The 25882-nt window shown below is 44.6% G+C and overlaps 1 protein-coding gene across 4 annotated transcripts in view; it reads left to right on the forward strand.

Moving 5' to 3' along the window:
• SBNO2 (strawberry notch homolog 2) overlaps window positions 1-25882 on the forward strand; it is a 197775-nt gene that overhangs the window by 151551 nt on the left and 20342 nt on the right. For all 4 annotated transcript variants that reach the window (XM_082264661.1, XM_082264662.1, XM_082264663.1 and 1 more), the window contains 8 exons: window positions 4881-4978; window positions 17534-17613; window positions 18149-18343; window positions 18553-18680; window positions 22379-22510; window positions 22605-22740; window positions 22847-22959; window positions 23387-23458. In XM_082264661.1, coding sequence (XP_082120787.1) covers window positions 4881-4978; window positions 17534-17613; window positions 18149-18343; window positions 18553-18680; window positions 22379-22510; window positions 22605-22740; window positions 22847-22959; window positions 23387-23458 — 954 coding nt within the window. The remainder of the gene's footprint in view (window positions 1-4880; window positions 4979-17533; window positions 17614-18148; window positions 18344-18552; window positions 18681-22378; window positions 22511-22604; window positions 22741-22846; window positions 22960-23386; window positions 23459-25882) is intronic.

Raw genomic sequence — 25882 nt, forward strand, 5'->3', positions numbered from 1 at the left:
AGCTCTCTTGGTGCAGTGATGGTCAAGGCTGAGGGAACTGCACACACTCTGTGTTCTTGCTCGTGCTTTCAGACTTTACATGCTTCCACAGGATCTTTAATATTCACTTTGGATATTATATTGGTCTGTGCACAATTATTGCAACCATCTGCGCATGGGTTTTCTAAGTGTGCTCCAGCGTATTCCACAATAGAACCCGCTACTGTGCCTTCACCCCCAAGTGATGCCTCTATTATCTTTGATGCAGATTTAGAGCCTTCACAATTTTCTCCTGTTTTTCAGTAATTCCCATATGACTTCGGTCAGGTCCTTGATCCTAAGTCTGTGCAATTACAGGATAATCCTGCTGTTCATTATTATTATTTTTTTTTTTTTAGAGTTGTGGCTGCAAAGTATAACCTTAATGAGGACTAGAAACAAAAGCAGGTGGTCTAAATGGATAAACTGGCCTGGAGCTTCTAGCTAAATGTAATTTGGTTGGTAGGATAAGGAAGTTTTTAATTCGATCTTCTAAGTTAAACTGTAAATCTATATTTTGCTCTTTCCCTTTTTACAGAATACTGATGCATCCCTAATAATTTCCTAGGAAGTATTGATAGTTTTTCCATATTCTCCTTAGCAAGACATTGCACAGGTTTCCCTTTTCTAGCAAGAAGTACCTTTGTTCCACAAAAAGTTACATAGATCACAGTTTAGGAACCTCTTTTAAATGATAATGTACTGAGTTTTTTTCATAGCCATGTGCTTCTGTAACAACCAATGTACAAAAGTTTTATGTCAAGTTAATAGTTTAAATATAATCTGCCTGCATAGGCAAAATTTAAAGCTTTTGGTATTCCTAGTTTAATAAATGTTTTCTTGTTCATACAGTACACGTCAAGGGTTGATTCATAAACGACTGTGTTATAGGGTACCTTCTGGAAAAAACTGTGAGGACCTCCATCTTCCAGCAAGCCTCAGTTCTTTGCTAGTGTCTTTAGGTGTTTCTAGTGTCTAGAGGATGTCTCCTCTCTACTGAGTGGGGATATTTATGTTAGTTACACTCTCCTGAATTCTTACATCATCTTCTTTCACTGCATTACTGCCATAGAGGAGATTCCAGATGGGTGTATGGTCCCTGAGGTCGATTTAGTCTATTGTCTGTTTGAACAGGTCTCTAACGGTGCCTGTGGATGATCTCCCAGCATTTAGGGGTTCAGTGTATAAGAGGTTTGAGATTTTTTTCACATCCTCTTTCACCCTAAAATGTCTGTTAGCGAAACCTGTCATTGCCTCTATGGCAGTATGTTAGAATCTTTCAGTCTAGAAAAATGCCTTGAGCATCTTCAGCATTTGGAACTACTGCTGTCCACCTTGAGGTATTGCGTGGATGGACTAGCTGACTCCCTACATTAGATGTCCAGGGTGGGCCTTCTTTCTATTCAAATGTGCAGGCTTCTGTGACTCAACTTTTCGTCGGCAGAACCGACACACAAAAAACTGCTGGAGAGCTTTCCCTTTGCAGGAGGATGTATCTTTGTCAAGGAGCTTGATTCCTTTATTAAGGAAATCACTAGGGGTAAGTGCACCTTGTTGCCTAGGAAACTAATGACATAGCTCCTGCGTGTAACTCCCCAACCTCTACCCAGAGAAGGGGTTCTTTTTGTCCTTCACGGGCCTCTTCTTCCAAGCGCACATCTGGAAAAAAATTTTGACACAAGTCTTGGACACCCAAACCAGTTAAACCTGCTTTTAGGTACAATACACAGCACACATACAAATATGCCTTGCTTATTCAGCACTCCTTGAGTGATCAAGTGTTCATAATCCTAGACAAGCAACATTTTAAATTTGTGATGCTTCCCTTTTGCCTGTCCACAGTCCCTCAGGCTGTCAAAAAGATCTTGGCTACAGTCCTTGCTGTACTTGACTCTTAGGGTGTTCATGTCCTGGGGTACCTGGATGACCTTCTGTTGAGAGCCTGATCTGTCAAGGTTCTTTCCTGTGACATTCAGTGGGCGACTTGACTGTTGCAGGCCTTTGGTTGGATCCTTGGTCTCCAAAAAATCTGCATTGACTTTGACTCACCTCTTCGAGCACCTAGGTCTTGTTCTGGATAGGGCTCCAGCTCAAGTGTTACTTCATCCGGCAAAAAATCCTGTGGCTGAGATCTTAGACATGGACACTCCTGTCCTGTTGCAGACTTCTTTTCTAGATCGACCCATGCCCCTGTTGGTGGAGTCCAAACCTCTCTAAAATGGTGAATATTCAATTCAGTACTGAAGTCAGGAAAGACCTTTCCCCTGTTGGCTTAGGCAGTGCTCACCATGGAGGCAAGCCCGTTGGACTGGGAGCAGCAAAGATACTGGCAACTCAGTTGGTGAAGGAATCCTAGCTTCCCATCAAAGTTTTGGAGCAATTTAGAAGAGGAAAAGCTGCTTTCAAGTACTGCTGTGATGCAGGTTCAGTCAGACAAAGAAGAGTAACACCGCTCCTGGCAACCTGTAAAGATTCCGCCCAGCTGTGTAGACCGGGGTGCCAGCCTTGGCTGCAACCAGAAGAACATGTAGATGAAGGAGAGATTTGCAGTACTTCAGGGATAAAACCACTTCTTTAATGAAACGTCATAAAAGCAGCAACATGACACACACATACACACACACACACACACACGACATGTGCTAGGTCAGAAAACATGTTTCACACTCCTGTGCTTAATCATTCAATCAGCCAACACCATGGCTGTGGCTTACATCAACTAGGATGGAACCAGAAGTGAAAAAGCTCAGAGAGAAGCGATCTTGCCAGCTATACACATTCCAGGTATGAAAAAATTAGCAGGCAAGTTTCATGGTAGTGGCAGTGGTCCTCCCACTCTTTAAAGATACTGTTCTGCCAGATGTCGTCTGAGTGAGTTCTATTGATACTTGTGGTATCGATATGGTCAAAAATATGCAGTATGCGAATGACCTCTGGCTTTTGGCGCAAGTTCTGTGGCTATTACCAGACTGCTTGAATTACCTTTCTCGGGGTCTGTTATTCCATCCATCCTTTTTTGTCACTCGCTTGATAACTTGACTGTTGAAGCCCAAGTCCTGAGAGGCATGGGTCTGTCTGAGTTGGTCATCCCTATGCTTTTGAGTGACATAAGATAACTCTCGCAATGGGCTTCCTGCATCTTTTTTCACCATTGCTAGGTGGATATGTCAAGTTGTGGTTTGGGCCTAATTGAAAAAGATAAGGATTCGTCCTTTCTAGTGACAGTTCATTCTGCTAGATCTGGGCCTTTTAGCATTAAGCTTCTGTGTTCCAGATTTGTAAAGCTGCTACCTGGTCTTAGACTTATTAGGTTTTACCAGGTGGAAGTTTAGGCCCCAGCTGTGTCTGCTTTTGGTCCCAAGGTGCTTCAGGTTGCTGTTTGAATTGATTACTGAAACATTTTTGTTTGTTGCAGGGAATTTCATTGCTGGTGGTGTTGCCATTTTACCCTCCCTTGATGCATGGAATTGTACAGGTTAATACATGATCTCTGTAGTGTGAGAACTAAACTTTCCTATAAAGAAATTGCATATCCTACAATCCTTGGTTCTCTCAAACTAGTGCTAGTGCAAGGGAGAGCTACACAGTAATAGATCTGACACAGACGCAATCAGGGAGCATATTCACCTACACACAGAGAGCTCACCATGCTCCATTAGCACTCCCACATTTGTGATGCATCACAGAGCAGATGGCAACACCTGCATTTAAATACTGTGTGACTCAAAAAACAGGAAGTTCACTTGTCGAATAGGGACAGGCTAGCTGTGGCAATACATTTACATAGGAGAATTGTTCAGCCATGACATCACAAACTGCAGCCACAACAACATGCAAGCTCATTATTACAAGGTAAGGCAAACAACTTAGGAAATATACAGTAGCTAGAGTATAACTTAGTTAAAAAAGCGAAAACCTTTGAAAGTGTATAATACCTTTTAAAGCGGAGCTCCACCCAAAAGGAGAAGCTCCACATTTGTTCGCCCCCCCCCATCCGCTTCCGCATTTGGCACCTTTCGGGGGTAGGTAGGTGCAGGGAGGTCCCCCAGAAGTTCACCCCTCCCCTCCTCCCGCCGGCAGGCCCTTCACAAAGCGCAGCGCACTACACTCATTTGCAGTAGGGAACCGAGGCTTCACTGCATGTTTCCCTTACAAGAAATGGTGGCAGCGGTTGGGGTGCCAACATCAGGGGGATCCCTGGACAGGTAATAACTAAACATTTTTAGGCTTTATAACTACTTTAATGCATTCTGTGCCAGGTAAAATAATCTTAAAGCTTTCCCACAGCCCCCTAAATACTTACCTGAGCCCAATCTCAATCCACGTCTGCTGCAGCTCGTCTCCCCTCTCCCCGATTTCACAGGCCTGGTTAAGGTCAGTGGGAGCCATTGGCTCCTGTTTTCAGTCAAAACCTGTGAGCGGAGAGGAGAGCAGAGTGGAGCAGGGCTTTGTGTCTGAAAAGATGCAAACAGCCCAGTTTGGGATTGAGCATGCACAGGTGCCCCCATTGGAGTTTCCTATGGTAGACACTCACTGAGGGAGGGAAGAGAGAGATACCCAGGACCCGAGAAGAGGAGGATTGGGGCTGCTCTGTACAAAACCATTGCACAGAGAAGGTATGACATGTTTTTTATTTTAATGAAAAATAAATTAAAGCTTTACAATAACAGGGCAGATGAATTCCAGGAAGTAACACAAATCATCTGCCCTTACTCCAGGGGAGATGGCTAGAAATTCCAGGGGGTGTTTTTTCAAAGTGATTTTTCCTTAATAGTTTTGAAAAGGCTGGTCCTTCTGTCTGTTCACAATATTCAAGTAATGTAAAGTAATTTTAATGAAAGACATGTTTTCTTTTTTTACAGTGTATTGTTATTGGTTTACAATCTACTGGGGAAGCTCGAACTCGGGAAGTGATGGATGAAAACGATGGTCATCTTGACCACTTTGTGTCTGCTGCAGAGTGAGTATGATATGTGACCAGAAAGCTTTATATAGCATATTCAGTAGCAGACTAAGCGTAAAAATTTAACTTTGCAGAGTAGTATAGGACAGACCGCTACAGAGTAAAGCTGGGTATACACCGATAGATTTTTTTAAATAACGTTGGCAAGAATATTGGTATGAATATTTTTATTAGGAAGTAACATTTTAGCAAGTAACAGTTCACCATTTTGTTTGCGTTAAACATTCGATTTTGGGTTGTTGAACCAATCTTGATTAAAAACTTATTATATAAAAATATTTTTTTATATATTTCCTAAACAAACTTTCTTAACCTCCTCCCACCCGGCCACTGCACATTCACAGCCGGGTGGACGCTTCCTCCTGAGTGGACTTTCCTGAACGTCCTTCAAGAGGAAGGAGATTGCGCGGCCGCTTGCCTTCACAGCTGTGCAATCCTGGTGTGCCTGTGTCCCCTGACACAGCGCAACACCGCTTGGCAGGAGGGCTCTGTGATTGTCCCACCTGATCACATGACAACTATATCCAATCACAGCTGTCATGTAATGTAAACACAGCCATTGTAACGACGATCGGCTCTGCTCACACAGAGCCTGTCAGTGAGGAGAAGTAGAGAGGATCTGTGCTGCCAGCCGGGGATCAGTAAGTTCACAGCACTTTTACCACTTTTTACACTGATCACCCAGCTAGTGTCCCCAACACAGTGAAAACACCTGTCACACATCTGTAAAATAATCTCTCCCAGTGAACATCTGTCTGTGATCATCTGCCACATCTGTCTGTGATCTGTCCCAGTGAACACCCCAGTGAACATCTGCCACATCCCAGTGATCAACATCTGTCTCACATCTTTCCCATTAATCATCTGCGCACATCTGTTCACATGGCTAAAAAATTATCCAGGGCTTTCAAAAATGTGATAGGTACTCATGAAATGAAAGGTGTAATTTATGCCTTTAGAATGCCTGACGGTGCTACTTGGATGTTGGGTCTCTGTATGTTGGCATGCTGTGTAAAAGTCTCACACATGGTATCGCCATACTCAGGACGTGTAACAGAATGCATTTTTGGGTGTAATTTTTGCTATGTACATTCTATGTGTAAGAAAAACTTGTGGAAAAAAAATGACATTTTCAAAAGACTCATTATGCCTCAATACATTGGGGTGTTTTCTTTCCAAAATGGGGTCATTTTGTGGGTAATTCCATTGTCCTGGTGCTCCAGGGCCTTCAAAAATGTGATAGGTACTCAGGAAATAAAATGTGTAATTTATGCCTTTAAAATGCCTGACGGTGCTACTTGGATGTTGGGTCTCTGTATTTGGCCAAGCTGTGGAAAAGTCTCACACGTGGTATTGCCATACTCAGGAAGCTACAGGAGGAATAGCAGAATACATTTTGGGGTGTAATTGCAAGTTTATCTATGCCATGTGTACGAAACAACTTGTTAATATTACAATCGTGTGTGAAAAAAAAAATCTTCATTACCCAAACTATTGTGGGCAGAAAATTGCAACTTCAAAAAACTCACTATGTCTCTTACAAAATACCTTGGACTGTCATTTTTACAAAAATTATGATTTAGGGGTATTTGTACTGTCCTGACATTTTTGGCCCTCAAGAAATGAGATGGGTAGTCAGTACATCAGGATAGATTAATTTCTCTTACGTCCTCCGACAGTCGCCGCCACTTCATAATCTTCACTAATGGGGTAATTGACCTTTGCTCCGCAGGAGTAGCTAGGCAACAAGATTTGTGAATATCAAAGCTTTTAGCATATCACACCCCTAGGGGGTGGTCCCCTCAGTCAATACCTCCCTGCTTCCAGCATTCTCAACTCAGTTTTCAATTGCCTAGCTTAGGAGTAGCTGGCTGTTCCTGTGCTGGGGCTTTCAGTCTCAGCCTTCTATCCTCTCTTTGATTTTATTTCAAGTATTTTTCTCTTTCTTTTACTTAGCTGTTTTTTTCTCAGCATTAGTTTAGTTTTCTTCGGATGACGATGATCATGCGGAGCTGGGTCTCGGTCTGGCCACCCTGGATCCCAGGGCTGAGAGCCAGGGGTTCCCCAGCCTGCCATCGAGCGTTCAGCTCAGGTTTCCCTGGCATATTGAACGACCCATCCCTGTTCGCTGCAGGGATGCTGCCTGTGAGGTGGCTACCTCACCGGACGCCATTTGCGGTTTCGCACCGCAGTTCACTGCGTCCTGGCTGCGACACTCCCTGTCCTCAGTACAGCGGTTTGGTCGCTAGAGAAGGCTCCCCACGCCATCCGGACTGGTAAGTAAATTTCTATGTGGGGACCTGTCTGTTTGGGTGTCAGTCTGTGACTGTGTGACCCTGCATGTCTGTGTAAATGCTGAGCTCCCTGTCAGATTCCTGTGTGGAATAGCTGCCTTTCTGTGGGCTGTGGGGGGGGGGGGGGGCTATCCCGCTCTGCTGTGTGTGATGTATGGGGCAGACTGGGCTCAGACATGCTGTGCGGTGACCGCTGATGCGGCCCGCCATTTTTTCTCGGCAAAACTGTGGTGATCGGCCCTGTGCGGTACAGCGCAGTGTTTTGCCGCCAAACGGCGCCATTTTGGCGGCGATCGCTTCTGCGAGCACATGTCGGCGCCGTTTTCTTGTTGCCTTGATTCCCTCAGCGGAGCGGCCATGTTTGTGAAGCCTCATAGGCTATATAGGGCGGTCAGTCATTGCATCACTTCCTTTTGCTCTGGAACAGCGATCGGTGGCAGCAGCCTGTGTGGTCTCTCCAGGTTTTTACCTTCCTTATCCTGTATTTCCTTGCTCAGTGCTCCTCATCCCTGCGGGGGTCGGTACATACAGTAGTGTGCGGTGGGCTGCGCTCGCCGCGGTCTTAAAGGGGCAGTCCTTTATTTCAGTTGATACTGGTGCATGGATTCTCAGGATTGAAAGTTTCCTCCCACCTTGGTGGGGGGCCAAGGGGCTGCTGCATCCCCCGAAGGGGCTGATCTGGCTGCTGTTGTAGCAACCTTGGCTTCTCAGGTGCAGATGCTAATGGCTGATCGATCCGCAAAACGGCCAGATTATCTATTTCCTCTGATTCAGAGGGCAATGGGGCTGCTATGGCTGGAGTGCCCTTCTCAGGGTCTCGTTCATCTCTGGACCTTGTGGGGGTCTGAGGGGGAGTTGATACTTCTCCCCCTGGCTCGCCTGAAGAGCTTGCACTCATGGATGAGCTGATTACTTCCATTAAGGAAACACTGCATCTGCAGGATGAACCATGTCCTCCTGCTTTGATGTCCTCTTATGGGACGAAAAGGAAACGCAAATCCGCGCAGGTTTTTCCCTATCCTGCGGAATTTCAGCGCGCTGTTGATGAGCAATGGCGCAATTTAAGGAAGCCTTTTACTGTGCCAAGTAAGTTCAAGCTGCGTTATCTGTTTACACCCACCACTGATGAGCGTTGGTGTGTGCCGCCTCAGGTGGATCACGCGGTGGCCGTTTTGAATAAATCTACTGCGATTCCTGCTGAGGATACCCCGGTGTTCCGGGACCCTACGGACAGGAGATTGGAGTCTCTGGCCCGTCATACTTATACGGTTGCTGGTTCTAGCTGAAGCCTATTTTTGCTTCCATTATGGCAGCCCAAGCTATTGCGGATTGGACGCAGGTGCTCAGGCGCACCCTGGTGGCTGACTCTGCTCCGCCGACAACGTTGGCTATGGTAGATCAAATTCATCAGGGTGTCATGTATTTGTGCGATGTGGACTTGGATTTAGTCCCTTTGGCTGCACGCCTCTCCAGTGTAGTGGTGTTGAACCGTCGCCTGATATGGCTAAAATGTTGGTCGGTTGACCAATCTTCTCGCAAGACTCTAGCTAATCTTCCCTACGCGGGATCTCGCCTTTTTGGCGAGTCTTTGGATTCTCTGATAAAGGGAATTTCCGGGGGTAAGAGCACTCTCTTACCCCAAACTCACAAGAATAAGTTTGTTCGCGGTAAGAAGATTGCCTCGTTTAGGCCCTCTCAGGGGTCCTTTCGTGCCTTTCGGTCGCAATACAAGGGCAAGCCCTTCAAGGGCCAAGGCTCCCAGAAGAAGCCGTGGGCAGGTAAGCAGAAGTCCGGTCAGTTCGGGTCCGCTGCCCATACCAATTCGGCCTGAAGGGGCACCCTCACCCGGTTCTGGGGTGGGGGGACGTTTGCTCGGTTTTCTTCAACCCTGGCTGGCCCGCATTCGGGACAGGTGGATTCAGGAAATCGTTCGATCTGGATACAAGATCGAGTTTCTCTCTCGGCCGGCGAGCAGATTTTTTCCCTCAAATCTTCAGCTGTCTCCGGAGCGTTTGCAGGATCTGCACCTAGCGATGCGGGATCTGCGGGCCCAGGGAGTGGTGGTTCCGGTGCCTCATCGGGACAGATTTCGGGGGTTCTACTCCAATCTGTTCACTGTGCCCAGAAAGGAGGGCAAAGTGCGTCCGATTCTGGACTTGAAAGCTCTGAACCGTTTTGTGCGGGTTCGCAAGTTCCGCATGGAATCCCTGCGCTCAGTGGTGGCTGCCCTGAGTCTGGGGTAATTCATGGCCTCCATCGATCTGAAGGATGCGTACCTCCACATCCCCATTTTCGAGGGTCACCAGAGGTACCTTCGATTCGCCATTGCGGAGGATCATTACCAATTCGTGGCGTTATCCTTCGGTCTCGCTTCGGCTCCGCGGGTTTTCACCAAGGTGCTTGCGCCGGTCCTGGCTTTATTGAGAGCCCAGGGCGTCTCTGTCTTGGGGTATCTGGACGATATCTTGCTTCGGGCTGCGACCAGTCAGGGCCTGGTGAACGACCTGTCCACCACGATGCAGACTCTGCAGGAGTTTGGTTGGACGATAAATTTTCCAAAATCGAAGTTGTGCCCGTCGGTTCGTCTTCCCTACCTGGGGATGATCCTGGACTCTGCTCAAGCGAAGGTCTTCCTGCCGGAAGACAAGCTCCGGACACTTCGGGACGAGGTCAGGTCCCTCAGGGACACTCAGTGTTCGTCCCTCCGGACATGTATGCGATGTCTAGGTCTAATGGTCTCGGCCTTCGAGGCGATTCCCTTCGCCCAGTTTCACACGCGGGGTCTTCAGGCGGAGATCCTGGCCAGGTGGGACGGGCGTCCGCAATCTCTGGATCGGCAGCTTTCGTTGAGCCGCCACACCCGAAGGGGTCTTTTGTGGTGGCTCGAGTCCCCGGCGGTGTCTGGGGGCAAGTCCTTTCGTCCTTTGTCGTGGACGGTGATCACCACGGATGCCAGCCTGTCGGGCTGGGGTGGTGTTCTGGGTGTTCTGTCCGCCCAGGGAACTTGGTCGGAGGAGGAATCCTCCCTTCCGATCAACATTCTGGAATTGCGAGCGATAAAACGTCTTCTGCATTGGTCGGAACGGCTTCAGGGCCGTCCGGTTCGGGTTTAGACGGACAATGCCACAGCGGTGGCCTACATCAACCATCAAGGGGGCACCAGGAGTGCCCGTGCTGCTCGGGAAGTAAACGGCATTCTGTCGTGGGCCGAGACACACGTCCCGGCGATAACGGCTGTGCACATTCCGGGGGTGGAGAACTGGCAGGCGGACTATCTGAGTCGCCAGACCCTGGACCAGGGAGAATGGTCCCTTCACCCGGATGTCTTCCAGATGTTGTGCGCGAAGTGGGGTCTTCCGGATGTGGACCTGTTCGCGTCTCGTCTGAACAACAAGGGGGAAAGGTTCGTGGCAAGGACGCGCGATCCTCAGGCAGACGCCTCAGACGCGTTAGTGGCGCTCTGGCATCAGTATCGTCTGATGTATGCCTTTCCACCGATTCAGCTGCTGTCCAGGCTGCTTCGCAGATTGGCCTCGGAACCGCACGCGGTGATTCTGGTGGCACCGGACTGGCCTCGCCGGTCTTGGTACGCAGACCTCGTAAATCTGGCAGTCGACGCTCCGTGGCGCCTGCCGCTTCGGGAAGACCTTCTGTCTCAAGGGCCGATATTCCATCCTGCTTTACAGTCGCTGGCTTTAACGGCCTGGCTGTTGAAAGCCAGGTCCTGAAGGATAGGGGTCTCTCCCCTGAGGTCATTCCCACTTTGATCAAGGCTAGAAAAGCCTCTTCGGGAAAAATTTGCTACCGTACTTGGAAAGCGTACTTTGCCTGGTGTGAGTCCAGGGGGTATTCCCCTCGCTCATACTCGGTGTCGAGAGTGTTGGCTTTCCTCCAAACTGGAGTGGACCAGCGTTTGGCGCTGGCCACAATTAAGGGTCAGATTTCTGCGCTGGCCGTTCTTTTTCAACGCCCTGTGGCGTCTAATTCATTGGTTTGCACCTTTGTTCAGGGGGTGCGACATTTGGCCCCTCCTAGGAGGGAACCTTTGCCTCCATGGGACTTGAACTTGGTTCTGTCCGTGTTGCAACAGGCTCCCTTTGAAAAGATCAGGGAGATCTCGTTGTCTCTGTTGTCCAAGAAGGTTGACTTTTTGGTGGCGATCACTTCGGCTCGCAGGGTGTCGGAGCTGGCGGCTTTGTCCTGCAGCTCTCCCTACTTGGTGATTCACTTGGATAAGGTGGTCTTGTGACCTAACCCATCTTTTCTTCCGAAAAGGATCTCGGAGTTTCACCTGAATGAGGACATTGTCTTGCCTTCGCTTTGAGCGAAGCCTAAGCATCCGAAAGTGGTGGCTTTGCATGCCTTGGATGTTGTTCGGGCGATCAGGGTTTACCTGTCATCGACTAAGTCCTTTCGCAAGTCGGATTCCCTATTCGTCCTTCCAGAGGGACCTCGGAAGGGCATGGCGGCGTCGGCTGCTACCATCGCCAAATGGATCAGACAGACGATTGTGCAAGCCTATGCTTTGAGGGGGAAGGTTCCTCCTTTCCCTGTGAAGGCGCACTCTACCAGATCTCTGAGTATGTCTTGGGCTTATCGTCATCAGGCTTCTGTGGCCCAGGTGTGTAAGGCGGCGACTTGGTCGTCCGTTCACACCTTCTCAAAATTTTACAAAGTGGATGTTAGGCATCGGCAGATGCTTCCTTTGACCGTAAAGTTCTTAGTGCGGCAGTGCCTTAGGGTCCCTTGTTTGGGCCCTTGGCTGTTGGGGTGTTTTTACCCCTGGGTTACTTGTTCTTCCTGGGTTGTTGCTCCTGTTGAGCACGTTTTCCTGTTGCCAGGTTGGTTCTCTTACTTTGGTAAGGTTCCTTTCTCTGATGTGGGTACTGCGTTGCTTTATGCGCGGCTGCGTTTTTTCCCACCCCTCATGTCTACACTGCTTTGGGACGTCCCCATTAGTGAAAATTATGAAGTGGCGGCGACTGTCGGAGGACGTAAGAGAAAACGGAATTTTTGTAAAATCTTACCGTAAAATTCCTTTCTCTGAGTCCTCCGACAGTCGCCGCCCCCGCCCCTCTTTTGGGGTTTGTTATGTACTCTACTGCTATGCTACTGAAACTGAGTTGAGAATGCTGGAAGCAGGGAGGTATTGACTGAGGGGACCACCCCCTAGGGGTGTGATATGCTAAAAGCTTTGATATTAACAAATCTTGTTGCCTAGCTACTCCTGCGGAGAAAAGGTCAATTACCCAATTAGTGAAGATTATGAAGTGGCGGCGACTGTCGGAGGACTCAGAGAAAGGAATTTTACGGTAAGATTTTACAAAAATTCAGTTTTTCAATGATACGTAGCCTAGCTTGTAGGCTCTGTAACTTTCACAGAAATCTATTATCATACACTTATCAGGATTTTTTTTTACCAAAGACATGTAGCAGAATACATTCTGGCCTAAATTTATGACGAAATTTGATTTTGTTTGATTTCTTTTAAAACAGAAATAGAAAATATATATATATATTTTTTTCCAAATTTTCACTGATTTTCGCTTATATATCGCAAAAAAAAACAAAAAAAAACCCAGTGGTGAATAAATACCACCAAAAGAAAGCTCTATTTGTGTGAACAAAATGATAAAAATTTCATTTGGCTACAGTGTAGCATGACTGAGTAATTGTTGTTCAAAGTGCGAGAGCACTGAAAGCTGAAAATTGGTCTGGGAAGGGGGTGAAAGTGCCCAGTATTAAGGTGGTTAAAAAGAAAAATTTTGAATGAAAATCTACTATTGTCAACCAGCCTTGAGACCGGGTTTACACCTACACAGGTACAACAGTGCCTGAGCTAATGTACATTTTATATGCAACAACATGTGCTGCATTTGGGCAGCCTACTCTCTAAAACTGAGCCAAAAAAGTGCTTTTGCCTTTTTTTAAACATGCATAGTACAATAACACAGGGTTTGTTACCATGTGCCCTAAAACACTTTCAGTGAGGCATGTTGGAGTGCTATTAAGAAACCTTTAGAGAGGCGCGTTGGAGTGCTATTAGGAATGAGTGGCACTCCAGCACAACTATTAGAGTTGTGCTCATAAGTTTACATACCCTGGCAGAATTTATGATTTCTTGGCCATTTTTCAGAGAATATGAATGATAACACAAAAGCTTTTCTTTCACTTATGTTAGTGTTTGGCTGAATCCATTTATTATCAATCAACTGTGTTTACTCTTTTTAAATCATAATGACAACAGGAACTACCCAAATGACCCTGATCAGAAGTTTACATACCCCAGTTCTTAATACTGTTTATTGCCCCCTTTGACATCAATGACCGCTTGAAGCCTTTTGTTGTATTTCTGGATGAGCCTCTTTATCTTCTCAGACAGTAAAGCTGCCCATTCTTCCCGGCAAAAAGCCTCCAGTTCCTGTAAATTCTTGAGCTGTCTTGCATGAACTGCACGTTTGAGATCTCCCCAGAGTGGCTCAATGATATTGAGGTCAGGAGACTGAGATGGTGACTCCAGAACCTTTACTTTATTCTGCTGTAGCCAATGACAGGTCGACTTGGCCTTGTGTTTAGAACCATTGTCATTCATCTTGCCATCAATTCTGATCAAATTTCCTGTGCCTTTATGTAGCTCACACATGCCCAAAACATCAGCGATCCACCCCTGTGTTTCACAGTAGGAATGGTGTACCTTTCATCATAGACCTTGTTGAATCCTCTCCAAATGTGGCATCTATGGTTGTGGCCAAAAAGCTCAATTTAGGTGTCATCACTCCATCACTGGTTTGGCTTCAACAGAACCCCTCATTTTCCACTTCTTGATTAGAGTTTGAACACTGTTGATTGGCATTCTCAATTCCTTGGATGCCTTTTTATATCCCTTTCCTGTTTTATACAGTTTAACTACCTTTTCCTGCAGATCCTTTGACAATTCTTTTTCTTTCCCCATGGCTCAGAATCCAGAAACATCAGTGCAGCACTGGATGAAAAATGCAAGGGTCTGTCAAGAGTCTAGAAACTCATTGACCTTTTATACTCATACTAATTACATTTGAACAGATCACAGGTGAGGATGGTTATCTTTTTATTAGCCATTCACACCCCTTTTTGTCAACTTGTGTGCATGTTATCAGGCCAAAATCATCAGGGTATGTAAACTTTTGATCAGGGTCATTTGGGTAGTTTCTGTTGTCCATTATGATTTAAAAAGAGTAAACACAGTTGATTGATAATAAATGGCTTCAGCCAAACACTAACCATGAGTGAAAGAAAAGTTTAGTGTTATCATTCATATTTTCTGAAAAATGGCCAAGAAATCATAAATTCTGCCAGGGTATGTAAATGCATGAGCACAACTGTATTAGGTCAGTTTTGAGCACAGGGGGAATGCACTCAATTTTACACACTTTCCCCCTGCATATAGACTTGTTCCTGAACATAGAAAAGATATACCTGTGCTCAAATCCCAATAAGCTTGTACATGAATTTAAACTATCAGGTGCTAAAGGTTTGTGACCACTTATTAACACTACATATTCTGGATGGACCCTCCGCACACTGCCTTACACCCTTTCCAGCAATCTATGCAAATGTAAAACAGGTTTTTTTTGTTCACACGTATTGCAATACATGTTTAAGCTGACCCACTGCGTCCAAGTAATCCCTCCAATGGCCAGTCCTACACTGCTATTCCATTGCAGATGATATGGTGGACACCATGCCAACCTGGGGCATAGAGACACAAGGTGGGGGGGGGGGGTGCTATTAGGTTCAGGTCTGGTCACTGACTTGTGTTACAACAGAGAAAAAAATATACCTTTGCTCAAATCCCAATAGCTTGTACATATATTTAAACTACCAGGTGCTAAAGGGTAAGACCATATATTAACTCTACAATTTCTGGATGGACCCTCTACACACTGCCATTCACCCTTCATGGCCCTCCTATGGCTATGGTGTAGGACTGGCCATAAGAGGGATTACTTACTGGTGTAGTTGGTCAGCTTTAACATGTATTGCAATGTGAGTGAACTAAAAATGCCTGTTTTACATTTGCATAGTTTGCTGGAAAGGGTGTATGGCAGTGTGCAGAGGTTCCATCCAGAATTTGTAATATTCCTGAACATGATAAAACTCCAGTTCCAAAAAAGTTGAGATGATGTGTAAATTCTACATAAAAACAGAATGCAAATGATTTGCAAATCTCATAAACCCATATTTTATTCACAATAGAAAATAGAAAACATATCAAATGTTTTTAACTTAAAAAATTTACAGTTTTAAGAAAAAAAAAAGTAACATAATTTTGAAATTGATGGCAGCAACATGTATCAAAAAAATTATGACAGGGTCATGTTTACCACGGTGTAGCATCCCCTCTTCTTTTAACAACAATCTGTAAACGTCTGGGAACTGAGAAGGCCAATTGTTGGAGTTTTAGGAATGATGTCCCATTCTTGCCGGATTTAGGATCTTAACTGCTCAACAGTTCTGGTTCTTGTTTGTTGTATTTTTTGTTTTAAGATGTGCCAAATATTTTCAGTTGGTGCAAGGTCTGGACTGCAGGCAGTCCAGTTAAGCACCTGGACATTGCTGCAAAGCCATGCTTAGCAATGCAGTTTAGCGTTGTTCTGCTGAAATATGCAAGGCTTCCCCTGAAAAATACTTCACCTGGATGAGAACACACACTGCTCTAAAACGTGGATAAATATTTCAGTATTGATGGTTCATTTTCAGATGTGCAAGTTGCCCATTCCATTCGCACTAATGCACCCACCTACCATCAGAGATGGAGATGTTTGAACTGAGCACTGATAGCAAGCCAGAAGGTCCCTCTCCTCTTTAGTCCAGAGGATGCAATGCCGTTGGTTACCAAAAAAGAATGTCAAATTTCAAATCAACCACAGAACAGTTTTCCACTTTGCAAAAGGCCATATTAAATGAGCTTTGGTCCAGAAGAAGACGGCGGCATTTCTGGGACATGTTCAGATACGGCTTCTTTGCATGATAGAGCTTTAATTTGCATTCATAGATGGCACAGCCAACTGTGTTCAGACAGTAATTTTTGGAATCGATCCTGAGCCCATGCAGTAATATCCATCACGGAATCATGCCTGTTTTGATGCAGTGCAGTCTGAGGCTCCATTCACACCTGGGCGTTTTCAGCTCCAAAAACGCTCAAAAGAAACGCTTCCAAAACGCCCAACAAGTAAAACCCCATTTATTTAAATGGCCCCTGTTCACATCTGAGCGTTTTGCAAAACGCCTGTAGCTGAAAAAAGTACATGAGCTTCTTTTTGGGCTGATTACCAGTGTTTTTGATAGATGTCGATGAAAAACGCCTGAAAAAATTGCGGTAAAATCGCGGTAAAATCGCGGTAAAAAACGCTACGCTCAAGTGTGAATGCAGCCTTAGGGTCCGAAGATCTCAGGCATCCAATATTGTGTTTCGGCATTGTCACTTGTGCACAGAGATTTCTCCAGATTTCTAAAATCTTTTGACAATATTATATACTGTAGATGATGATATATTTAAAGTCTTTGCGTTTTTACATTGAGGAACATTCTAAATTTGTTTGACAATTTTTAGAAGCAGCTTTTCTCTGATTGATGAACCTCTGCTCATTTTTACATCTGAGACACACTGACTCGCTAAGATGCTTTTTTATACCCACTCATATTACTGACCTGTTGCCAATTAACCTTAATTGCAAAATGTTCTTCCAGCTGTTCCTAGATAGGATCACCAGATTTTTGTTGCCCTGTCCCAAGTTTCTTTGAGATGTGTTGCTGCCATCAATTTCAGTAATCAATTTCAAAATTACTTTATTTTTCCTTAAAATGGTACATTTTCTCAGTTTAAACATTTGATGTTTTCTATTGTGAATAAAATATGAGTTTATAAGATTTGCAAATCATTGCATTCTGTTTTAATGTAGATTTTACGCAGTGTCCTAACTTTTTTGGAATTGGGGCTTTATTACTGTACAGTTGATTGTAGTTTAAAGAGCTTCATAGTGGGGAGAACAGTAATCACCTCTGAAATAAGTAGGGGAATAAAAATAAAAAGTGACATTCATATCTTATTATCTATACACCAGTTATACTAAATATGAAAGGTAACTGCAGGTTAATATTGACAAGAAAATTGTACACAAATTGTACATTGTAATACAGTATCTCAAGAATATAGCTGTATAAGCTTTTTGTAGAAACCTTGGTAACTAAATCTTTTTTTATTTCTTTAACATTGCAGGGGTGTGTTTAGGTCTTTAATAATGAAACACTTTCCTTCAACGAAGAGGAAACGAGAGAAAGGCATGCTGAAAAGGAAAAGTGCGTACAGTTTTTACGTTTTTAACCTTCATTGTCAATGGAAATTTGCTATTTTTAAAGAGGAACTTTATTTAGAAAAAAAAAATAGAATTCAGTAGCTACAAATACTGTAGCTGCTTGCTTTTACTACACAGGCACTTAACAGCCCAGGGATGCAGCTCTGTCTTCACCTGCGCTGGTTCTTAGCCAGTCTTTGGTTCCTGGGAGCCACCATCTTGACTGTGGGAAGCCAGCTGTGACTTCCTGATGCTTCAAAGCTGGTTCCCCGCTTCTCTTTCCTCCAGGGCCCAGGAGGCTGTGGGTGGGGAGGGGGTAGAAGTGGGAGCGAGTATCTGTCAGAAATAAGTACCCGCTAAAAAAAAACTTTCCAAAACAGGAGGTTTAACGAAAAGATTTATTAAAATATTCTACCCTCATTCTATGTAGTATTGCCTAGCTTTATGTCTTCAATTCTATTTTTGAAGTTTTCTTTGCTCTCTGCAAATAATAATGTATTTACCACGTCATGGTTTTTGCAATTTTTTTTTTTTTTAAGAACGAGGAAAACCACGCACTGGAAAGTTTTCACGTTGTGACCTTGCTGGATTGTTACGCATCAGTGAGGAAAGCAGCTCTGATTCTGATGGAGTGCTGGACAGTGACTCTAATTCTTCCCCTGAGTCACTACAGGATAATGATGATGTCATCTTTGTAGAACACACCTTAAATGGGCTAACAATACCTGACCGTGGTAAGTACATATGGAAATCAGTTTCATTATGGCATTTTGCATTTTCAATTTTTTGCAAAGCAAATTGACTAAGTAGTGTCCAACTAAAAGGGCCCAAGGTCACGCTTGTATCCAAAAGTCATATCCAACTCAAAAGGTGTTTGTGAAGAAGATTTTGAAATATATACATATGTTAGTGACATTCTGTACTTTATTTAATCTTTTTGTAGGCCCAGAACAGGTAGAACAAATGAAGATGGATCTTCTGGCCAAGGTGGAAGAATTAGGCAAGGAGCTGCCTCTTAACACTTTGGACATGCTTATAGACCAGTTTGGAGGTCCAGACAAAGTGGCTGAGGTATGTTGATTATATCTTCTCACAACATGCCATAAACTTCATTTCTCTAGCGCTCATTGACAGACGTAGTCCTCGGTGATACAGCACCTTCGGGTTATGTTGCCTCCACAGGAGCAGGACTAGACAGGAAATTAAAAAGCTCTGGCCACACCCTAGGGGCAGTCCCAGAGGGTATATCCTCTCTTTCTCTGCCTCAGCAAATCAGTTATTTTCTGTCTAGTTAGGAGTAAGGACCTAGATACCTTGCTGGGATCTTAGGTCCTGGCAAGATTTTTTTCTTAAAAGATTTTTTTTTAGACAGCTTTTTTTCTCCAGTGTTCCTGTGAGATCTTCAAGCAAGAAAGCTGAACTGGGCGACGGGCTGGATGTTGAGATCCGGTGGTCACCCCAGTTCAGCCTACGAGCGCGTGCAGGCCATAGCTCCGCGCTGGGTCGGCCGCGACAAAGTCCCATTAAAGGACTGACCCCGCGAGTTAAACGTCTCGCTGAAACGCCAAAGACCATGAGTCACGGCGTCCATATCGGTCGACAGCCCTCCCGCCCCGGTGGAGAGGGGTACTGTCAGGAGTTGGTGCCCGCCTGGTTCCGGTATGGTGAGTAGTATGTTCCCCCTTTTCCCCTGACGGGTCTTGTGGTGAACGCGGGCCCCTCTCTGTATGGTAAGATAGAGTCCCTCTCTATCCTATAAATGACACAGATCCTCCTACTTTGAGTGTGATTTTATGTGCAAAAAGCCAGGAGGCTTGGTTTGGGAGCTAACAATCTAATTGTATACATGTTAAAAAGATTGTAATCAGTGGCATTCTGGGAATCTTACGGTGATAAGAATAAGCTACCTACCAGTCAGAAGCCACGGACATGTAGACTGCCTTCCTAATCAGATCTCCAGCTATTAGCAGGCCTCCCGAATGGCCATGCGGTCCGCCAGGGCCGGTACCGCCAACCACGCCAAATCCCCATGCAGAGAGAGTGTTGTGTGCCCTGCAGCACACCGCTATTCAGTACAGGCCGCCGCCATTTTTTTTGCTGGATCGCACGAGCCGCCATTTTGGCGTAGCCTCGTGTCTCCAGCTTGGGGGCGGCCATGTTTGAGGTGATCCAAACACCTCGTGGAGCTAGGGGAGGCGCCGGAAGGCGTGCAGAGGGGCGGAGCCGCCTCCTTTCTTCCTGGGCAGCCAGCCAAAAGACTTCCTGTTTGTCAAGACAGCGCTGTAACCTGTTGCAGTTAAACTCGGAGCATCAAGTGGTGAGCCTGGGGGTCTCTCTCTCTCTCTCTCGATCGATAGGGATCCCTAGCAGGTAACACTAAGGGGCTTTTTGTGGCGCTGGGGTCTGAAAAAAAAAAAAAAAAAAAAAGTTTTTTATTTTTGAATTATATTATCCAGGAAGTGACTGGAATTATCATGGACCCTGCCACACATATTCCCCCACCTGTTTCCCTCGAGGGGGCCACGGGACCCGCCGGTGCACAGAGTGTAGAGTCATTTACAGCAATTTTGGAGTCTATGATGGCTCGGGTGGAGGCGGCCTGTCAGGGACGGGGGTCAAGGAAGCGACCCCCGCCTACCCCTATACTATCTGACACCTCTGACTCAGATTCAGAGATGGTCACTGCAGTTGCAGGTTCCTCTGCAAGGGCTGTTGTCTCAGGTAAAGCCCCCTCAGACAGTGAGGAGGACGTTTCTTCTCCCGCTATAATTCAGGAAGAAGCATTGGTGGACGCACTAGTTGTGGCAGTGCAGGAAACCTTAAAACTTGAGGCTTTACCGGCAGAGGCAACTGAAACAGAGATTCCTTTTGGTACGAATAAGCCCATCAAAACGGTGAAGGTTTTTCCTGTACCCAAGTGTTTCGGTAATCAGATTAAAGGAGAATGGGAGCATTCTAAACGTACCTTTACTATTTCCAAGCGTATTGCTAGACGCTATCCGTTTGAGGAATCCATCATTAAGAAATGGACGGTACCACCAGTGGTGGATCCACCTATTTCCAGGCTGAATAAAGCCACGGTTATCCCAGTGGAGGACACTTCGTCCTTTAAGGATCCGGTGGATCGAAAGATGGAAGCAGAGTCCCGCACCATCTTCTCTCTGATAGGGTCAGCATTTAGACCAGTAATTGTTATTGGTCTAGTTTCCCAAACACTTACGGAATGGGCGAGAATGGTACGCCAAGACCTTAGGGGAAAAGATATTCCCCAGGAGACATCTGATTTGATGGAACAGATTATACAAGGGCTACAGTTTATCTGTGACTCAGCCTTGGACACTACTCCCTTATTAGGGCATGCATCTATGTCAGCGGTCATCCTCAGACGTGTGCTGTGGTTAAAATGCTGGTCAGCTGACCTAGGTTCCAAAAAGACCTTGACAAATCTCCCTTTTCAGGGGAATCGTCTATTTGGGGCCAACCTAGATGAAATCATTAAGGATGCCACTGGGGGCATGAGCACTTTTTTGCCACAGGCTGCTAAAGCTAAGGGACCTCGCAACAAGCGAGGACCTTTCTTTACCGCCCATAAAGGGCGCCCGGCTGGTACAAGCGGGAAAGGCAAGACTCCTCCAGGAGGGTTCAAGAAGGGCTGGTCGGACAAGCAGAGGACCAACCCAGCCAAACCCGAAGCAAAGGAGTACACAGCCTGAAGGTGCGCCCCCACCCGGTTTCAGGGTGGGGGGACGTTTTCACCGGTATTCAGGACATTAGATCGAGCATCAACCACTACTACCGGTGCGATTCTTCCCTTCCAACATTTAAGTACTACAGGAAGCGGTAGTTACCGTTCCCTGAATAGATCTTTTCCTTTACCTTTTCCTAAGATTAGTCCCTATACCTCACAGGAATCGGATCTGGTTGACCAGATAGGCCAAGTAGCCTCTAGTCGGGTGACTTCGGTCCCTGAGGTTCAACCAGAAAAGATCACCCTTCCTGATAACAATCAGGTATCTGATAAATGTGTGGGAACAGAAAACGACCAGACTTTCTCGGATGGTCGGGGCCAGATACCTCTAGGGACGCCTGGTTCAGATTCTATCAGCGCCAGTGGTCCTAGAAATTCTAGGCTGGCCTCCTCAAGCCGGCCTGGCCGACTTGGACATGCTAGTCGCAGACGTTCCGTGGGAACTTCGTCTCAGGGAGTGTCTGTGGTCTCAAGGACCAATTTACCATCATGCTTTACAGTCGCTGGTTTTAATGGCCTGGCCATTGAGACCCAAGTACTGAAGGACAGAGGTTTGTCTACTTCAGTCATTCCTACCCTTATTAAAGCAAGGAAAGCGACTTCCAGCAAGGTCTACGTCTATCACCGAGGACTACGTCTGTCAATGAGCGCTAGAGAAAAATGGATTTTTGTAAAATCTTACCGTAAAATCCTTTTCTCTTAGCTCATTGACAGACGTAGTCCCCGCCCCTCTGTTTTTTGAGTTGGGTTGGGTTAAAATCTCTAAAGACTGCTTTTTCACATAACTGATTTGCTGAGGCAGAGAGAGAGAGAGGATATACCCTCTGGGACTGCCCCTAGGGTGTGGCCAGAGCTTTTTAATTTCCTGTCTAGTCCTGCTCCTGTGGAGGCAACATAACCCGAAGGTGCTGTATCACCGAGGACTACGTCTGTCAATGAGCTAAGAGAAAAGGATTTTACGGTAAGATTTTACAAAAATCCATTTTTTTTTAAGAGTTATGTAAGTGTTTCTGTTCCTTAGATGACTGGCAGAAAGGGTCGTGTGGTTCGTCGCAGTGATGGCTCACTGGGGTTTGAATCTCGAGCTGAGCAAAATTTATCCATAGATAATGTGAATTTAAGGGAAAAGGAACGTTTTATGAATGGGAGCAAGGTAAGGCCACTTTTATTATTCTGTTCAGTTGATAGTCTATAGTTTAATCTCTACTTTAGTGACGCTTTGTCTTTTTAAATCGTTACACATGAAGCTGGTGGCAATTATTTCTGAAGCGTCGAGTTCAGGTATTTCACTACAGGCTGACCGGAGGGTACCAAATCAACGACGACGGGTACACATGACGCTGGAACTGCCGTGGAGTGCTGATAGAGCTATACAACAGTTTGGTGAGTTATGTATTGTTTTTAATATAATGATTTCATATACTTTCAGTATGTGTTCCTGTCCTTAGTCTTCCTTGCTAAAGGAAAACAATTTTCCCATAATTTCTAGGTCGCACTCACCGCTCTAACCAGGTGTCTGCTCCGGAATACGTTTTTCTCATATCAGAACTTGCTGGAGAGAGGCGGTTTGCTTCTATTGTGGCCAAGAGACTGGAGAGCTTGGTAAGTACAGAATATAATTTGTAAGCATGTATACTGTAATACAGTATATATATATTTTAGTATTAAAAAAAAAAAAAAATCCTAATCCTACAGGACAGGACACAGGCAACTTATTCATAGTCCATGGGTTATAGACTCGTACCTTCAGGTGATTGGACACTGGCAAGATTTGGAGGACACACCTACACACCTCCCCTGAGATGTGAGACACTGTGGGGGAGATTTACTAAATCTTAAATTTGCTATGACCTCAAAAGCTTGCTGGTGTCCAGTCACCTGAAGGTACAAGCTTATAACCCATATTCCCATGCGGTATGTATAAGTGAACTGTGTACTGTACTTCAAGAATGGAATTTGCAGGCAGGTTAAATTTCTCTGATTCTGATCATCTTCTCATTACATCACTTGATGGGATCTGTTCAAACAGGGTGCACTTACTCATGGGGACCGGAGAGCCACAGAATCCAGAGATCTCAGCAAGTACAACTTTGAGAACAAGGTTAGTGGGGCTGCTCTTCGTGATGGGTTGTTTGCTTAAAGTTAAAGTTTAGTCAGAATAAATGTGCTGCAGTCTCCTGTTAGTTGAGGGAGATGTGACAGGCACTCCTCAAGAGTGTCCAACTATGCCTGCCCTCTCTGCCCAGCATCTTCATTTGTAGAAGCTCCTATTAACCTTAAAACACAATCAATATAAAATCATAAAAAAATGTTTCCAACATGCATAAAATCACATGGATAAAAGAGATAAGCAAATGTATAGAAAACCTCCCTCAGAAACCACCCATAGATTTAGACCCCAAACGTGTCACAATAATGCTGAATTCAACTCTTGAAGTGACTTAATAATGATGGATTCAACTCTTAGAATAATGTAGTTAAATAAGGGGTTTTCCATGGGTAGGCAATCTCTTTCTATCTCAAAGAGTTTCAAGGAAACGCTGCTTCAGGAGGTGAGGGGAGCGAGAAGCATAAAAACATAACAATTCAAAATCATAAAGCACATGAGTTTAATTGACAATAACATAAACAAAAAATAAGCTCACTAAGCCGACAAGTTTAAAAGTATGTATAAGTGTATAGCAGGTTAATGTGTATCAAAGAATAAAAGTTAATACTCTAATGTGTGCGTTTTATGAATAGTTCAGTGAGTTCCCAACTTATACAATATGCAACTCATAAAGTGCTCAGTGCTCTAATTGTATGTGTACATACACAGTGAATTAAATCTGTGCTGATTGGTTGCCAAAACAACCATTAAAAAAAATGAAAATAAAAAGTGACTGGTGCCTATTAAAAAGGCTTAAACCATACGATTAAAATCTGGTAAATAATATAAACCCAAAATCATTAATCATATACCACAATCTGTCACCAGTTAATTTATGAGATATTGATGAGCTTTTAATGAGCCAGTTTTGAGAATTTATTTGTTCATTATTAAACCTTTTATGCACAAGTGTGAAGCACCTTTTAAAGAGCACCAGTAACCTGATTAGCTATAAAAAAGGACTTATTTAAGTGCCGTGTTTAAGCTTATGTAGACAATCATTTTTGATACGCATTTGTTGTATATGATTAATGATTTTGTTTGTTATTTACCATATTTGATTTGTATGTTTAAGCCTTTTTAATAGGCACCAGTCACTTTTTATTTTCATTTTTTCTTATGGTTGTTTTGGCAACCAATCAGCACAGTTTTAATTAATTTGGTATGTACACATACAGTTAGAACACTGAGCACTTTGAGTTGCATATAGTATAAGTTGGGAACTCGCTGAACTATTCATAAACATGCGCATTAGAATATTCATTTTTATTCATTGATACACATTAACCTGCAAAGCAGCGCCACACCCACTATACGTACTTTTATCATCATACACCTCTCTGGGGGCTGTTTTCAGTGGAGGAGCTTTTTTATTGCACAGGACTACACAAACATTGCGCTGAACTAGCATCAGCATTTTCTAAGCCGACAAGTTTGTTTGATCAAGTGAAAAAAAAAAGATCTGATAAGGCTAATCAGGACCAGTATAAGGGCTTTACTATGGCTGACTTTAAGGCGCTCCCGGATCTTGTGCAATGAATAGATGAGGATGAAAGTGGGGATGACTCTGTGGTGGAGAGATTTAGCTCCGATTATTTGAAGGGGGAATCTATTCAATAAGCTATACCCAAATCAGTTTAAGTTGAAGTCTTCTAGTTTTCCTGTTTTTACATCTGTGCCCTTATATTTCGGCTTTTTTTCCCCAATCAAAATTTTATTGGAAATAAAGGCAATATACAGTTTAACATAATGGTAGACCTACAGTGAGAGAATTGTATATCCAAAATCAATATTTAAACAGGACATAAACCTGGATTCCAGTTGAGCATACCATACAGAACGACATATAATTAGAGGTAGGCATCAAAGGATAACATAACTAGGCAAGCAGAATGCTACTGATATGCCGATATCAAAGCTTTGTGAAGGAATATGCCAACTGTGTAATCTCTCATCTGGAGTCCTAGAAAAAGGTAAGGGAATAGAAGAAAGGGGTAATGGCATTTGGCAAGGGGGAAGGGGGTGGGGATAATGGGTACCATGCTCCTGAAAGGGGAAGGGCGGGTAAAACATAGTGGTCGTTAGCATTAAAAAAATAAATAAAAATAGCGTCCGATTATAATGCTTCCACTAAGACCAATGCAGTCCTCCTTGGTATAAGTGCCTCCAGGAGATTTCATTTGTCAAAAAAGGGAAAGGGGGAAAAAGAAAGATGAAAAAAAAAATAAAATGGGCTTTTCTCTGTCGTCCATTGACAGACGCAGCTCTTATGCTTCTTAGACCATTGGGTTATGCTGCCCTCTACAGGAGTAGTACTAGGCAGGAAAAAAAACTGTTTAACACGCCTACTGGGGCTGTCCCTATAGGCATAAGCCC

This window comes from Pelophylax lessonae (assembly GCF_965119305.1).
Source record: "Pelophylax lessonae genome assembly, chromosome: 1".
NCBI classification, from domain to species: Eukaryota; Metazoa; Chordata; class Amphibia; order Anura; family Ranidae; genus Pelophylax; species Pelophylax lessonae.